The sequence below is a fragment of the Juglans microcarpa x Juglans regia genome, chromosome 5D (genome assembly GCF_004785595.1).
Source record: "Juglans microcarpa x Juglans regia isolate MS1-56 chromosome 5D, Jm3101_v1.0, whole genome shotgun sequence".
NCBI lineage: Eukaryota > Viridiplantae > Streptophyta > Magnoliopsida > Fagales > Juglandaceae > Juglans > Juglans microcarpa x Juglans regia.
Genome location: NC_054602.1, coordinates 13,341,528 through 13,358,399, shown reverse-complemented (window position 1 = coordinate 13,358,399; position 16,872 = coordinate 13,341,528). Strand labels below are relative to the sequence as shown.

Sequence of the window (16,872 nt, the reverse complement as noted above, 5' to 3'; positions counted from 1 at the left end):
GTCGGGTTGAACCGAACTAGCCCGGTATGCGACGCGTTTCTTTGGGGTTGACGTGAAAGTCCATTTTCAGAGTCCTCTTTTACTCCCTAAAGCTCTATTCTCCACAGTTGTTCGTCTCAGAGGCCTTGTTCTATCTGCGGCGATCGGCAGAGGTAAGTTCTCGAAACCCTAACCCTAATATGTTTGTGTTTTATTTTTTTAGCTGGTATTTTCCTTCGTTTTGCTGTCTTTTTCGTCTTCTTCTCCATCAGCATGGCCTCTTCTCTGTTCTCCATCAGCATCGCCTTGCGTAACCCATCTTCGTTTGCTTTATATACTCACAAACCCATCTCCCAATAATTCTCCGATATCGTCTTCGCCTCCTGATCCCTCTCCATCTTCCCCGATCCGCCCTCGCCCATTAAACTCCCCCTCTGAACTCTGAACCCAACTGGAACTAGGTTATTGTTATGTGTTGGAATTGGGTTAGGTTTTAGTTTTGAATTGGGTTTTGAACAAGGGTGGGCTTGCGGGCTTGGATTAGGATTATGATGTGAACTTAGATCCGAACTAGGATAGGAATTAGGTTTTGAATTAAGGTTATGGGCTGGGTTGAATTAGGATGGGGATTAGGGGAAACAAGCATCATTTATCTAAATCGTGGGCGGGGTTTAGGGTTTAAGGTTTTTATTTACTCGGAATTTTTTTTTCTATGCTTTAGTTTTCGACGTTTTCTCACTCTGCGTGTTTCCAGAGAATATGAGGGAAAGAAGACGGAAAAAGTGTTCTTTTTTTACAACGCTGGTTTTTCCTAGCTTCCAGAAAAGAGAGAAAACTGGAGAACAAAAGACGAGAGAAAATGTTGACGTTGTCTTCCTTATTTTATTATTGTTGTTGTTGTTTAAATGTTTTTTTTTTTTTGACAAAGGAAAAAGACGCTTATATGTTTATACAACTGAATAACCCATTAATGGTTCCTGAGAATTTGAGGGAAACAATACGGGAAAAAACTGTTTTTTTGGTTCGTTTTTGCATAGCTTTCAGAAAACAGAAAATTGAAGAACAAGAGACGAGAGAGAATGTTTCATGTTGTCTTTATCTATTAGAAGTCTTTTTTTTGGCATTGGAAAGACGCTTATACAGTTGAAAAACTGAATAACCATTGATTGGTTCCTAAGAAAGCTGAGAAAAAGAAACCTAGCTTATTTGCTGCTATATTTCCTCTATTGATTTTTTAACAAGATGGCACATTGATTGTAATGACCAATGAAGGTTCAAGTCACATCTGGACCCATACTCCAAAAAGACTAGTTAATGTACCATTGGAGAGCTTGAACATCTCCCTACCAAGCTATGTGAGATCCCATTCACCACCTTCCTACACACAATCACACAATCCGGAGTTAGTGTGGGACTTAAAATGTACCACCTACGATGGATTTGGCCTAATGAGAGAATGTTGCATTTTAAGGGCCTATAATACTCCGTTTGTGTGATTATGTATAGAAAGATAGTGAATGAGATCTCATGTTTCTTGGGAAGGCGAAGTTCAAGCCCTTTATAATGATTTCAAGTGGCCCTAATTGTAACCTTGATGACTTTTTAGTATGGGCCCATAAACGATTTGAGCCTTCCTTGGGTCGTCACAAATTGCAGGGTTGTCCTCTGTGCTTTTTCTTTTACTTGTTATGCTAGATTTTTGCTCTCCTGATTACTGGCCTTGTTTAATTCTTGCAGTTTCTCAATATGATTGCAACTGAAACCATGGTAGCGAACAAGAAGCTCAATATTAAATTCTCCATGAAAAGAATAGAAGCCAATCTTGATAATCAGGCATGTGGGCTGGAGCAGCTGGAATCATTCGTTGATGAGTGGAATCGTAGTAGTTCTGTGAATGGAAGTAATGGATCTGAAAGGAAAAAGATGCACAGTATTTGTCGTTCTGATGGTACAAAGAAACTGGAACCCGAGTATCCGAAGGAAAAATTCTCTAGGCCGGGGTCAAAAATGCGTGGACCTCCAGAGTTGATAGAGTGTCCAAAAGAGAAGAGGCAAAGGATGGATCGTAGTGTGACTTCTCATTGTTCCACAATTTTGAAAAAACTGATGTCTCATCCAGCTGGTTGGGTTTTCAACAAACCAGTCGATCCTGTGGCATTGAACATTCCGGATTATTTCACAATTATAACCAACCCCATGGATCTGGGAACAATAAAGTTTAAACTGGAGAAAAATATGTATTTTGACATTGAAGGGTTTGCGGCTGACATCAGACTAACCTTTTCTAATGCCATGCTTTATAATCCTCCGGGTAATAGCGTCCACAAAATGGCACAGGAATTAAACAATGTTTTTGAGACAAGATGGAAATCTCTTGGGGAAAAGTGGGATTATGAAAGCTCAAAGGTTGGGCAAAGAAAACTACCAACTGGAAAGGTGACAGAGACTATTGATACCAGACAGGGTGTTCAAAAAGCTCCTCTGCGTAATAATTCTTTGATTAAGAGGTCATTGCCTACCATTGAGAAGGTCAAGAGTTCTGATGGAAGAGATGTGGAAGTAAGTAATATGCTAATATTATTCATGATTAGATATGATTTTCTGCGTGGACGATTTTTTCATTCAGACAAGATATGATTTTCTGTCTGTATAAATTGTAAATGATCTATAAGTGCTTATAGAAATAAATAAATAAATAAATGAGATAGAAGTGAACTTTTTGTTGTTTAGCCAATTTGAGTTTCCTAGATTCAACTAACTAATGCAACTTTTGGTGGGTAGTTTGTAGACCTGAGATTGCAATTTTTTTTTCTTCATTTTTTTTTCAGTTTTTTAATTTTTTACATGAAATTTTTCATTTTTATATCAGGAAAGATTTTTTCTGTTCAAGTTTTTTATGATTCTCTTCATATGTATAGGTCACGAAGATCGCACGGAACTGCACTCAGAAATCGTCTGGAAATGACTCTCACAAAGGTATGAACGCACATAATGAAGGTTTTTGTTTTATGGATCACTATAGAAGCTCATTGGCTAATTATCTTATAGGAATTGACAATAGTAGTAGACATGCCAGTGCCTCTGTCAATAATGAACCTCTGGAACCTCCATCAATCCCGATTGCTTGTAGATGTGGTCAATGTGGCTCCATTACATGCCTGTGTAGCCTACCTTGTAATGCAACGAATGCATCCTCAAGTGGTTAGTTAACCTTTCTATGGCTGCCTCTTGGTTTTCCCCTACTTAACTGGTTCATAGATTTTCTACTTTGGTTCAGATTTATCTTCAGAAAGATCATTGGACAGAGACCATCGCATTTGTGGTTTTGATGCTTCCAGACAGGTATGCTTGACATCATGAATATGTTCAGGAGTTAGAGACTTTCTTGCCATCAGATAAGTTAAAACTTCCATTCCAACTTACCATTGTCAGGCAAAAAGCGGGTCATCATCCCACATAAGCAAGTCAGATCCGGATTCTGATGGTGGGTGTCTGTTTTCATTAGACTGTAAAGGCTTGATATTTTCCAGTTATTTGTTGGTGATCTGAGTTTTGGAATGGTGATGGTGATTATGTGAAGGGGCTGTAAGTGCTTTGGATTATGAAAATGCATGCCTTAGTTCTCAGCCCACGCCTCCTGCAACAGATCCTGCTTCTGAAGGAGGTCAGTCATGCCTTAATCTAAGTGTTATTTGTTACCATTTGCCATGGCACACTGACTGCCTGTAAGATTTGCTTTTTCCTGTTTCTTTGTTACAGGATGTTCAGTTTTTGATGTAGAGCTGTCACCAAAGAAGGCTCTACGTGTTGCAATGCTAAAGAGCCGCTTTGCAGAAACTATTCTGAAAGCACAACATAGGAAACTTCTTGACCATGTAAGATATCTGTGTTTCTTTTTATGTATTTATTGGATGCCCAAATATGGCAGTCTGGTAATTTAATATTTGTATATCCTGTGCTACTGTGTTTTCACAGTTGCTCAGACAAAAAAAAAAAGTATATATTTAGCATGGTTGCTCATACTTTCTTTTTACTTGCTTATGATTAGGGTGACAAAGCCGATCCTTTGAACATGCAGCAGGAAAAGGAAAGACTGAAAAGGAGACAGTCTGAAGGTGAACTAAGCGAACATTTCAGTTTCATGACTCATTCATTATGGATTATGTGTTTGTAAGAATGCCAAGAAGTTTAACCTTATGGTTCAAGGGCATTAGTGCGTCTGTGTAATGTACCCTCAAAATGTGTTTTATTAGCAAAGACATTATTTTTCTGAACTTCAAGTTAGAATGATGATGTAGTTTTTGTTTAGATGGGTAGAATGATGATATAGTTGCTGGCATCATCAGTGTCCCTTTTCATATCATATATTATTGTATTATTGGACTTACAAGCGTGCCATCAACCAATTTCTTAGCTTCTTAGGCATTGTGATGTTTCCCTCCGTTCATTTTGATTTTTGAATTTTTACATGTTTTTAAAGTTTCATATGGGTGCGGTGGACCTCACCTCTGGATCTTTAGTTTTAGGCATGGTACATGCCTGCTATACAAAAATTCAAGTGCACTATGTCTATCTGTTTGTAAGGGCCATAAAGAGCTTTGGACCTTATAGTCCTAAGGAATTAGTTAAGGTGAATTACAGGCATAAACTGAAGTCTCTCGGAATCAAGTTGCAATCAATGCTCATCAGGTACAACTAATCACTAGGAGTATATGGATTTTTTTTGGGTGCTCCCATGGTAATGATGATGTCTTTTCATGGCTTATTTGGTTGGCGCGAATAGGGCTAAGTGGATTTGGGAGTGTTAACTTGGCGAGTTTGTAGAAAGGGGAAATAAATAGATTTCGCCTTTTTTCTCCCTCTTTGGGCGATGTTCATTTAGGGGCTCTCTATTATGGGCTAGGTGTTCTCTCTTGTGTACACTCAGTGTACTTGGTTACGCCTATTGATATTAATATATTTTTACTTATAAAAAAAAAAAAAAAAGATTTCGCCTTTCTACTATAGCCTATATTTGAAGAAAAACAAAGCTAAGGGTTGGAATTGCTTTGGTAGTTAAATGAATGCATTTGCAGTTTGGGGCCAGCACCTGTGAGGATTTGTTTTCAGTCTTGGATCTGTGTACTTTATTTTGTAAATTGCAAGTGTGTTAGTCTGGATTTGTTTGCCAGTGTGTTACCCTGGCAATAACGACCACAATTTTGGGTAGAGGATTAGTTTTATGGAAACAAGGGGCTGGGGCTGGGGTTGGGGAGGTGTGTTACATTCCAATTCGGGCTTGGTGTATTATGGGTAGGTTTCATGGGATTTTTGGGTCATTATGGGCTCTCTTGATTGGACTAGGTGTTTTCTTATATACGTCCAGTGTACTTGGTTACTCCTATTGATATATATTTATATATATATATATAATATTATTGCTTATCAAAAAATAACGACCACAATATTTACACTTGAACGAACAAACCTCATATTAATCTAATGATCCTGGCTGGGTTTTTCCTCATCGTTCCCCCTCTTTTATTTCCTTGTGGATCTTTCTTGATGGGGGAATAATAATCATTCTTGCAGAAGCAATATGCTATTTTTTTTTAGTATTATCTTTTGATTTGGAGATATATTTGGTTTTTTCTTTGTTTGCTTTCATCTTATTATTATTTTTTAAATGAAATAAGGACCTATTTTCCCAGTCAGTACTATTATTTCTTTTGTATCTGAATGGTTGATTGTGTGTATGTGTGCTCATGTCATGGTGTGTCATTTTCAGCTTCTTCTTAGATGATGAATATGAATCATTATTTGCAGAGAGGGCTAGGATTGAAGCTCAAATGAGAGTGGCAAAAGCAGCCTCACAAATAAAGGAAGAGGCTGAGCAGAAGCAGCAGCGTGAAAGAGAAAGGGAAGCTGCTCGAGCTGCGCTTCATAAGGTTTAATATTGTTTAGTAGATTATCGCATTTTTATCTCAAGTAATTCAATTTTCTTTTGCACTTGGGAGATGTATCTGATGATCACCTGTATGCAGATGGAAAGGGCTGTTCATCTTGAGGAGAATTTGTGGATTCAGAAGGAACTAGATATGTTACTTGGCTGTTCTTTATCTTGCTCGCGAACCCTATTGGAGAAACTAGGTTTGTTTATTAAAGATGAATCCATGGAGGATGATGAGGTGAATTTGAATGTAGATGGCGAGGAAGGGGAGATTTTTTCATGAAGATGAACCCTACTCTACTCTACTCTATAGTTTCAAGTCTTCCTTTTTGCCTGGCTATGCCTGTTTATATCATTATACTGGAGGAAAAAGGGACTTGGCTCATAAATGACTATTTTTTACCGGCTCGGGGTGGCTTTAGGTTTGGAAATTGGGGGGGTAATGGGAAAGAAGTAATAGTGTCAGCGTTTATAAATTCATATAAGATGCAGTTTCAGTTAGAGTGTTGTTGCACCCGTTTGTCGTACCAGGACATCTCTTTCTGCTGTCATGTTTTCCATGTGGCATTGCTGTTTATTGTACTTGCAAAATAAAATGAAAGAAGAAATATTAGAGTTGGTTAATTTCTGGAATCATCTTGGGCGGGTTACCTGTATTCTTATTCATTCCTTCTTCCTCGAGAAAGTATCATCATATTACATATTAATAGGAAAAATGCATAATAATGCAAGACCTGGGATTGGATCCCAGTTGCAATGAAAGACCATACACGGTAATATGCCTGAATTGCTCAATAAAGAAAGTGGCGGCCGGCGGCGGCACAGAAGAACTACATAGAGATTGAAAAAACAAATGGAGGAAGGAGATTCATTTTGGCAGACAAAAAACTCTATAAAAAACCTCGAGTCTATGAAAGGGAAGGAAGGTCCAGTTGGGGGAGGAGAGGAGTCTCCCCTGCTGGGAAGGAAGGTCCAGTTTGAATTTGAGAGAAGACAATTGTATAACGCATTGCCAAGACCAAAAATAAATATCTACTCATTGCCCATTGCCATTCAAATATTTGTAGGCAACAAGCAAGTCTAATTCTTTCATTCAAATATTTTATCATTCTAATTTCTTTGTTTTTTTTCCCCCCTTTTAAGCAAAGTGTAAAACAGCAAAAAGCAAACCCAACTCAAACTTTTGAGTCCTAGGCGTATGGTTGAGTAGTATGGGGCTGCATCAAGAAAAAAGCTTTAGCATCCACTAGAGATGAACAAAGACGACACACAGATCATAAATTGTAGCGATTCTTGGCATTTCTGTCTAGCCTCTTTGCTTCCTCCTGCGAGAGCAGATGAAGAACGTTACTTGTGTAGCCCATAGCCTATCATAAACTGAGCCAACCAATAGAGGAAAAAGAAACGATTAAATGCTTCTAAAATAACATCCTTACATGGAATATAAAACCAATGTTCTCATTGTAATCAAGAAACTCCTTCCACTGTTTCCCGATGCTCATCTGCAAAATTTCACACGAGATGCTTGCAGCCTTTTTTTACAATCATAATCAAACTAATCATCAAAATTACGCAATGACATATTTCAACCACCTTTTTTTTTTTTTTTTTTTGTTTAATTTCAACCACGCTCTGGGTTGGTAAAACCCATTAAACATAACATTTACTAAATCAAGCTAAGGAACACTATCAATTCCTACTAATATCAGAAGTGCCCCAAAAGCCCAATTGCTGAGGCTTTTGGCACTTCAAGCAGTAAAATTTGGACTGGATCTTGGTCTTTCACAGGTATACTCGAGGGGGATTCTTTGCAAGTTGTTACTGCTCTCAAAAGTGATATAGAAGATTGAAATAGTGCTAGTATGTATCTGAATGATGCTAAAATGTTGCTTCAAAAGTTAGCTAAGTGGGAGGTTTCTCATGTTAGGAGAAATGGCAATGTTTTGGCTCACTTGTTAGCAAAAGACTTTCATTTTCTGATCCTATTGTAACATTGGAGGAGATTCCTTCATGTATTTCTTCCTAGGTTTAATGAAATGAAGATGAGATTGTTACTTCAAAAAAAAAAAAAAAGCTGAATTACATTAATATTACAAGGTCTCAAATGAAGACAATGTGGTATATTAAGAGACCAACTTATTCTTTCCTCTTAAATCATAAAGAATAGACAATAAACATGGAGAATAAAAAAATACGAACATGGTTAAAATATGTCCAGAAGGTGATCTTGTGGGCCAAAATCACGTATGGACACCAAAAAACAGGCAGTATAATTGAGGTGGGCGGTTTTATTGTTTACTTAATAGCAGTTACCTGTGCAGCTTCATTCTTAGCATTCTTGGTCCACAAAGCTATTTTTTCCTGCCTCTGTCTGACATTTACAACTGCTCCACATATTTCATCTCCATGATCAAATTGTTCTCCAATCATTGCTAGCAACTAAGACCGGCCCATTCAAAAAATTAGTTCCCACAGAGAATTTTTAATTCAGTCTCATGCTACAAAGAGTCTGAAAACATACAGTATACAACCAACAGGTGTCAGATTTCCCTTTAGTAAAGGTTGCTGTCCATTTCCCTCCATTAGCACAAACAGGGTCCTCCCATTTTGGCTCTATTTTATGTTTGAAACAATGGAAGTCAGCTCCCAAGGTCAACTTGCTTGGATGATGAACATTATTGTAAATGCTGTACATGGAATGAATTTTGCAGGCAAATTTGTCATTCATCTTGAGGATACAAGTGGAGACATGACACATAGTTAATTCAAGGTGAAATAGAAATCAGAAATCAAGGCAGAGATAAAGATATAAGCAGATCCCCTGACAAGGATAATGATTTCTTCAGACCATAATGCATGGTAGTTCAGGAGAAATTTATCACTATTGGTTGCAGCTACTTGAAATTACGATGATATGAATTAGCCTACATTAGAAACTCTTCAAAAATAAAATTGTCATTTCTACTTCCTCGGTATTCATTACTAAATGATGATAACTTGTAAGAAATGCAATTAATGAGAAACTTAAGGCCTCGTTTGTTTTCGTAGATGAGATGAGATGAGATGAATTGAGATAAAAATTGAAAGTTGAATAAAATATTGTTAGAATATATTTTTTTAATATTATTTTTGTTTTGGGATTTGAAAAAATTGAATTGTTTATTTTATTTTGTGTGGAAATTTATAAAAATTGTAATGATTAGATGAGATGAGATGAAAAGTTTTGTGGAAGTGAACGAGGCCCAAGTGATGAAGTCGAGACTCGACTTGTCACTCAGGAATCCAAACACATGGCAGAAAAGGAAGACTTTCTTTCTACTTGTTTATTTTCCAAATAAAAAAAAGTAAATGCATTCATATTAATTCTGGCACAAATCTCTGTTTTCTCTCTCTCCTAGAAAATTTTCTCTCCGTACACATGCATTTTTTCCTTGGTCTGGTTCTTGATTCATTTTGCTTCACCAACGTGGGTTGATTGGTGATAGTTAGATGGGTCGTGTTATAGAACTAGTTATTGAGTCTAAGTGCTTCACTATAGCATTATGTGGAGGTGGTGGTCTGAGAATTACTGAGAGAAGCTGGAAGACAGAAAACTCGGTGTTGCTGGGCTTTTCCTCTATTCATTGGCTTGGGAAGGTGTTAGAGGAGAGCTTGAGCAGAAAAAAGGAGGTATACTCGGCAACACGTGAGGGGTATTGTAGTTTTATTGCTCAACGTTGTGAAAATAGGAAAGGAAGATACGTTGAAATATTAGAGTATAGTCAGGGGGGAAGAAGAAATATGCTATGTATTCCAGAAGGTGAGAATGGTTGGGGATGAAGGAAGATGAGGGAGGCTTTGGTAGAGCAAGGGAAAGAAAAAACCAAGGAAGGTGGTCTGCATGGAGGAGCCAAACCGAGTGATGGAAGAGGGAAACTGAAACACTATGAGAGATTGTATAAGGAGGTCCTTGCGACGTCGATACCGAGAGCTGTGAAGGAGAAGGTGGCTGGTGCGAAGGTTTTGGACAGAGGTAAGGGACGTTGGCAACGTGATGGTACGGTGAACCATGCCCATGGCAAGGCCTCTGTCGAGTGTCAGTCATGGGAAATGCAAAGGAAGTTGTTGGAAATGCAGGGGTAGCTACGCGCATTGCAGAAGGATATGGCTACTATAGTAGCATTTGTCGGTTCATTAAAGGAAAGTGAGGGAGCAGATAAGCTGAAGGATGATGGGCTGAGTTTCACTCGGAAGAAGGCTCAACAGAAGGGCAAATACAACAAAGGATGGAACGTTTGGCGCCGGGCTAAATCACAAGAACATTTTGGGGCTGGGCCGTCTGATGTTAAGGCCCATGGTATCGGACCACAGCCTAAGGCCCATTCAGGCGGGTTGTTATCCAGGACCCAATTAAACGGGTCTAGATCCGAGCCAACAGAACTCGCGAAACCGAGTTCTAGCCCGATACATTCCATCGAACTTCACGGGCTCGGGTTCGTGCCGGACAGCATACAGACGGCGCCGATAGAGGTTGAGGGGCTACAGACGGCGCCGACGGAGGTAGTGGGGGTCGCCGGAGTCTTGTGCTCAAAATCCCCTGTTAGGCATAGAAGCTAGGGTTCCTTCGGCTCTGGAGAATCAGAGCTCGCGGATGAGGGAGGCTGGGGTGTCTCTGATTCCAGCGGCAGGGTCAGGGAGACCAGTAGAGGACCTCGAGTTGGCTGAGGTTGAAGAAGACTCGGATGACTTCATGCATTCTGTGGAAGATGAACTTTTCATCCCATGTGGTTTGGAGGATTTTTAATGGGAAGTGAATTTCAGAACCAGAATAATAAGATGGGGAATCCTACCCCATTAAATTATTATTTTCCAGATCAAGCATCAGATTGGGTTATACATAAAGCTAAAGAAATTCAACATGTTGTGGGAATTGAGTGTGTTGGGTATGAGGAGCAGTTTATAGCCTTGTTAACTGCTATGGAAGCTGGCCATCATCAAGAAAAGAGGGGGAGCACAAAGAAGAGTCGGGAATTAAAAAGATTAATGTGGTCGATGAACTCGGAAGCAAGTTCTAGTAGGAATAAGGCAAATGGGAAGGGGCTGAATGTTCTCCAATGAAGCCTAAGATTTTATCTTGGAATGTCCGGGGTCTAAACGAGGTAGAGAAGCGTCTTCGGATTCGTCGTCTACTTCGTGAATGGAGAGCGGACATAGTATGTTTACAAGAGACAAAGCTGAAGTTGATTAGTAGGAGGATTATTCGGAGTTTGTGGAGTAATATTTATGTGGATTGGGTATATTTGGCCTCTTCAGGGGCTTCGGGAGGAGTAGTGATAATGTGGGATAGACGGGTAGTAGAGAAAGTGGAGGAGTACATAGGGAGATATATGGTAGCTTGTTCTTTTAAAAGTGTATCAGATGATTTTTTGTGGGCATTTGCAGGAGTGTATGGGCCTAACTTAGATGCCAATAGAAGTATATTATGGGATGAACTTGCAGGGGTACAAAGTTGGTGGGACCTCCTTTGGTGTATTGGGGGGGATTTCAATGTGGTGCGCTTCCAGAGTGAAAGTCTGGGAAGTAGAAGATTGAGACCAGCAAGCCTGGAGTTCTCAGAGTTTATCTTTGATTTAAACTTGGTAGATCTTCCATTAGCAGGGGGTCCAGCTACTTGGTCAAATAATCAGACGTGGTCCCGCTTGGATCGTTTTATGATTTCTCCTGAGTTTGAAAGCCATTTTCCGGATGTATGGCAAAAGCGTTTGAGTCGTATAACTTCGGATCATTGGCCTATTCTACTGGATTGTGGAGGTGTTCGTAACAGCAGAAGGTATTTTAAGTTTGAAAATATGTGGTTGAAGTCAGAAGGTTTTGTGGAAAGGGTTAAAAGATGGTGGACTTTGTATCAATTTGAAGGTACATCCAGTTTCATTTTTGCAAACAAACTGAAAGCCTTAAAAAGGGATCTAAAGGAGTGGAATAAACAAGCTTTTGGAAATGTGGAGGAGAACAAAAATTCCAAGTTGATGGAAATTCAGTATTTCGAAAGGCTACAAGAAGGGAGGTCACTAAATGAAGAGGAACAAGCACAAAAAGTTTTGTTGGTTGCTGATCTTGAGAGGTTAATCTTACAGGAAGAAATCTCATGGCGCCAAAAATCAAGAGCTCTTTGGTTGAAGGAAGGGGACCAGAGTACGAAGTTTTTCCATAGAATTGCAAACTCACATAGAAGAAATAATAACATTGAAGTGCTGAGAATTGAAGGGGTTGAGTGCAGAGAAGAAGAGGTTATCCAAGATCATGTGGTTGTTTTCTTTAAAAAGCTTCTCACGGAAGAGGTGGGTTGGAGGCCTACGTTAGATGGTTTGGCTTTTGACACTATTGAACCAGGGGATGTCACCAGATTGGAGAGGGCTTTTGAAGAGGAAGAGGTATTTGAAGTGGTAAGAAAGATGGCAAAAGATAAGGCTCCCGCACCGGATGGTTTCTCTATGGGTTTTTTCCAAGAGTGTTGGGAGGTGATTAAAGCGGATCTTTTGAAGGTATTTCAAGAGTTTTTCTTGTTAGGAAAGTTTGAGAAATGTCTTAACACTACTTTTCTTGCACTAATCCCTAAAAAGGTAGGGGCCATTGAGATCATAGATTTTCGGCCTATAAGCTTAGTGAATGGTGCTTATAAGATCATTGCAAAAGTGCTTGCAAATCGATTAAGTGGGATATTGGGGAAGATTGTTTCCAAACCACAGAATGCTTTTGTTAAGGGTAGACAGATTCTTGATGCGGCTCTTATTGCTAATGAATGCTTCGACAGTAGATTGAAGATGGGCAAAGCAGGGATTATGTGCAAATTAGAGATGGAAAAGGCGTACGATCATGTTAATTGGGATTTCCTTCTTTATTTACTGGGTAGGTGTGGGTTTGGTGAGAGGTGGAGGTCATGGATCAGATGGTATATTTCTACGGTACGGTTCTCGATGTTGATTAATGGTAGCCCAGAGGGTTTCTTCCCAAGCTCTCGTGGCTTGAGACAAGGGGATCCATTATCTCTTTTACTGTTTGTCATTGTTATGGAGGCATTGAGCAGGATGATCTCAGCCGTAGTGACTAATGGTTCCATCAGTGGTTTCCAGATTGGATCACCGAGTAGGGGTATTACAACCGTTTCTCATCTGTTGTTTGCAGATGATACGCTTATCATGTGTGAGGCTGATCATGCCCAGTTGAGGGCAGTGAAGGCATTGCTGCTGTGTTTTGAAGCAGTATCTGGCTTAAAAGTGAATTATGATAAATCCGAGTTGGTACCGATTGGAGAAGTTCAAGATATAAGGGATTTGACGGGCATTCTGGGGTGTAAAATTGCGTCTTTACCTATGACTTACTTGGGATTGCCGTTGGGTATAGCACCGAAGTCTCGTATGATATGGGATACAGTGATTGAAAAAGTAGAGAGGAGATTAGCAGGGTGGAAAAGAATGTATTTGTCGAAAGGGGGTCGGACTACTTTAATCAAAAGTACACTTTCCAACCTTTCCACCTACTTTTTATCCTTATTCCCTGTACCGGCAAGTGTGGCGGGTAGACTTGAGAAGTTACAGAGAGACTTTCTGAGGGAGGCTTGGGAGATGAGTTTAAATTCCACTTAGTTAAGTGGGAGATGGTATGTCGGCCTATCTCCAATGGCGGTTTGGGTGTCAGAAATTTGAGTGTTTTTAATCGGGCTTTACTAGGCAAATGGTCGTGGAGATATACCAAGGAACCAGAGGCCTTATGGAAGACTGTGATTGAAAGCAAATATGGTGATCTAGGGGAGGGGTGGTGTACCAGAGAAGTTAAAGGAACAGCGGGTAAGGGGTTATGGAAATACATTATAAGAGGATGAGAGGTTTTCCAGCGATACACTAGATTGCACTTGGGGACAGGTGTCAAGATCAGATTTTGGAAGGATGCATGGTGTTGTACCAGTGTTTTACTAGATCTGTTTTCGTCTCTTTTCTTGATTGCAAGTAACAAAGATGCCACAGTGGCGGAGGTTATGGAAGTCTCAGTCTCAGGTAGAAACATTCACTGGAACATCAATTTCAACCGGGCGGCACAGGATTGGGAGATGGAAAGTTTTGTAGAATTTTATAGCCTCTTATATTCTGTTCGACCGAACATTCAGCAGGAAGATGAGTTGTGGTGGCATCCTGCAGGGAAAGGGGTATTCTCAGCTCGCTCTTTCTATAAGGTTCTTACACAAGAGTCAGAGATACAGTTTCCTTGGAGAAAGCTTTGGCGTCATAAGGCTCCTCCCAAAGCCTTTCTTTGTGTGGACAGCGTCTTTGGGTAAGATCCTCACTACGGATAATCTAAGAAAGAGGAGGATAATTATTGCAGATTGGTGTTGTATGTGTAAAAGCGGGGATGAGTCGGTAAATCATTTACTTTTACACTGTGAGATAGCTAAGGCTATTTGGGACGCGGTGTTTAAAAGGATGGATATGGCGTGGGTGATGCCGGAAACAGTTTTGGATGTATTGGCTTGCTGGAATTCTATCCGTGGGGTGAGACAGATTAAAGCAGTGTGGAAGATGATCCATATCTGTATTATGTGGTGTCTATGGCAGGAACGAAATGAGAGGACTTTTGAAGACAAAGAGAGATCTGTGGAGGAGCTAATATTGTTATTTTTTAGAACTCTTTGTACTTGGGCCATTGCTGTAGACTTAAATGGCATGGACCTTCATGAATTCCTAGTTTCTAACATGCCTACATAAACAGGGCATTTTCTTTGTATCGTGTTACTTTGGTGATTTAATAAAGTCTTATTTTACTTATAAAAAAAAAAAAAATATTAATTCTGGCCATCACCAAGGATCCATTGAAACTACTTGTGCCAATCATCCATCTGCATATCATCATAAAAAGGATCCATAGGAACACCTTCGTTACCTCCACTCCAACCAAAATTTTCAAAAACAGAACTGATAATTTCAGTCATGATCTAAAATATATAGACTGAGAGGGTTGCCCTAAAATTTAACTCAGGTTTGAATTTCATTCTGAAGTTTAAAGAGGTGCATTTGTGTCTAAACAGTTTAAAAGAAAGTAATATAATGAGAACATACAGATAGACCTCGGCATGATAATGACATGCAATGCACAATCTTGAAAACGGTATGAAGCCAATATTATACCCCAACTTATTAAATCTTAAATGCAGGCAGAGTCAATAAGGAGTGGTTTTGAATGCAAGATCCCACATGAACATGCGCAAAACCTGAACTGTTGATCACGACACAGTTTCTCCTTCAATTAAAAAACCCAAGAACCAGTGGGTTCACGTGAAATTATCCCGAATACTTTATTGTTCCTAAGAGAAAGCTCCAAACAAACACAATATTCCGCTCAACTGTGCCAAAAACAAAACATTTGCCTCCAATGGGCCAAATCACACATTCTTTTTTATAATTAGAACCAAAAACAAACATCAACAACACTAGATGCCAAAAATCCCTATTCCTCCTGATATGTCATCCACCACAAATAGGAACCCATTACGATCACCTCACAAGACCGGTAGACTTGTTCCTACATGATCCGATCAATTCGATCAGACCCAAAAATCTTCAGTTATTTCATTTGCATTAGCACCAAAAACAGCAACAAAAGCCGGAGATCTAAGCAAAGGACGATCTTTTTCTTAATTATCTTAGCAATTACATGAGTCAGTTAACTTTTCTAACCATTTTTCACTTTCAAATCCGAAATCTAAATCTTTCCCATACATACATATATATATATATATATATATATATATATGTAGTCATGAATATATACGTATATTATATAGACATAAAAAATATTTTACCCCCAGAACTCTTCAACGGTAGAGAAGGTATAGATCGGCCTCATGGAGCTACCCCAAGCGGCCTGCTTGGACTTGGCGGCGGAGGGGTTGTCGAACCAGAAGGTCCACGAGTGCTCTAGCGGGTGGGGCTGGTGCACCACCGCCGTCGTCGATTGCTTCGATTCCCCATCTCCCCCCACGATCTCTCCCTCCTCAGGCTCCTCTTCCTCTCCAGGTCCACCTGACCCATGGTTGGGGTTTGTGTTCATGTTAGTGTTGGTCTCTTCTTCAGTGTTTGCCGACTTTAGCGCCATTTTCCACTTTTCTATTAGTTTTTTGGGGACTTTCTTTGCGTTTCTCTGGCTTTCTCCGATTCCTCAGTTCCGAGATAGCTAGAGCGACAAATTTATGTAAGTAACTTGTTGGGTGGCAACCGGATTGGACTCGGCTTCTCATTTATTTATTTTGACAAAATACATAAAATTTTTACAAAAATTATAATCCTAAGCCGGTCTAAGATCACATACTACATATTTATGATGCGAAAAATCCGGTCCATTTTAAGAGCGGTCCAATAGCCAAAGAGTCGGGCTACTATGTTAGAGTAGCCCGCTCAAGTGTACCGCACAATATTTTTTATTTTTTTGTTTTCATATATTTTTTAATATATTTATATATTTTTAAAAAATAAAAAAATATACCACTACATTTAAAATCACTTATTTCATCATTCAGTAAAAAAATATAAAAAATAAAAAATAAAATTTGACCAAGTGGTCAAACCGAGTGGTACATTATGGGCGGCAGACTAGAGTTTTTCATAGCCAAATCCCTCTCTCCCCCGTGTTCCCTCTGTCTTCCCTCTCCCCCCATGTTCTCTCTCCCGCCTAATTCTCTCTCCCCTCAACCCTGTTGACACCATCTCTCGAGAACCCTTCGTTGAGAATCCCTCCCTCTGCCGAGAATACCTCCCACTGCCGACTCCATCTCCCCCCTCCCTTCCCTCGAGAAAAGCCCTTACAAACATCCCTAGGCGTTGTGCATCCCTCTGCGAATCCCTTTCCCTCGTGATGGTCATTCGATCCAATAAGATTTGAGTTGGGTTTGTGCTTATTTCCGATTTGTAGGCTATTATTGCACGATTTATGATTTCAAA

General features: G+C 39.6%; 2 protein-coding genes across 4 annotated transcripts; one reads left to right on the top strand and one right to left on the bottom strand.

Moving 5' to 3' along the window:
- On the top strand, window positions 1-6,532 carry LOC121264423 (transcription factor GTE12-like). 3 transcript variants are annotated; one of them, XM_041167582.1, is made up of 11 exons: window positions 1-152; window positions 1,717-2,538; window positions 2,898-2,955; window positions 3,028-3,153; window positions 3,257-3,321; window positions 3,412-3,463; window positions 3,560-3,643; window positions 3,739-3,854; window positions 4,028-4,094; window positions 5,785-5,906; window positions 6,003-6,532. In XM_041167582.1, exons 2-11 carry the CDS (start codon window positions 1,726-1,728, stop codon window positions 6,189-6,191), a joined length of 1,692 nt encoding a protein of 563 aa, XP_041023516.1. In that variant the 5' UTR covers window positions 1-152; window positions 1,717-1,725; the 3' UTR covers window positions 6,192-6,532. The 3 variants fall into 3 exon arrangements, with proteins under 3 accessions (XP_041023516.1, XP_041023517.1, XP_041023515.1); XM_041167583.1 differs by having other exon boundaries at window positions 3,028-3,180; window positions 4,058-4,094; XM_041167581.1 differs by having other exon boundaries at window positions 2-152; window positions 3,028-3,180.
- Window positions 6,533-6,933: 401 nt separating this feature from the next.
- Window positions 6,934-16,171, bottom strand: LOC121264424 (eukaryotic translation initiation factor 4E-1-like). Its single transcript, XM_041167584.1, has 5 exons — window positions 15,738-16,171; window positions 8,430-8,595; window positions 8,222-8,347; window positions 7,345-7,410; window positions 6,934-7,233 (listed from the first exon to the last, which is right to left on the bottom strand). The coding sequence occupies exons 1-5, from the start codon at window positions 16,028-16,030 to the stop codon at window positions 7,183-7,185; spliced, it is 702 nt and encodes a 233-aa protein (XP_041023518.1). The 5' UTR covers window positions 16,031-16,171; the 3' UTR covers window positions 6,934-7,182.
- Between the last annotated feature and the right edge of the window lie 701 nt (window positions 16,172-16,872).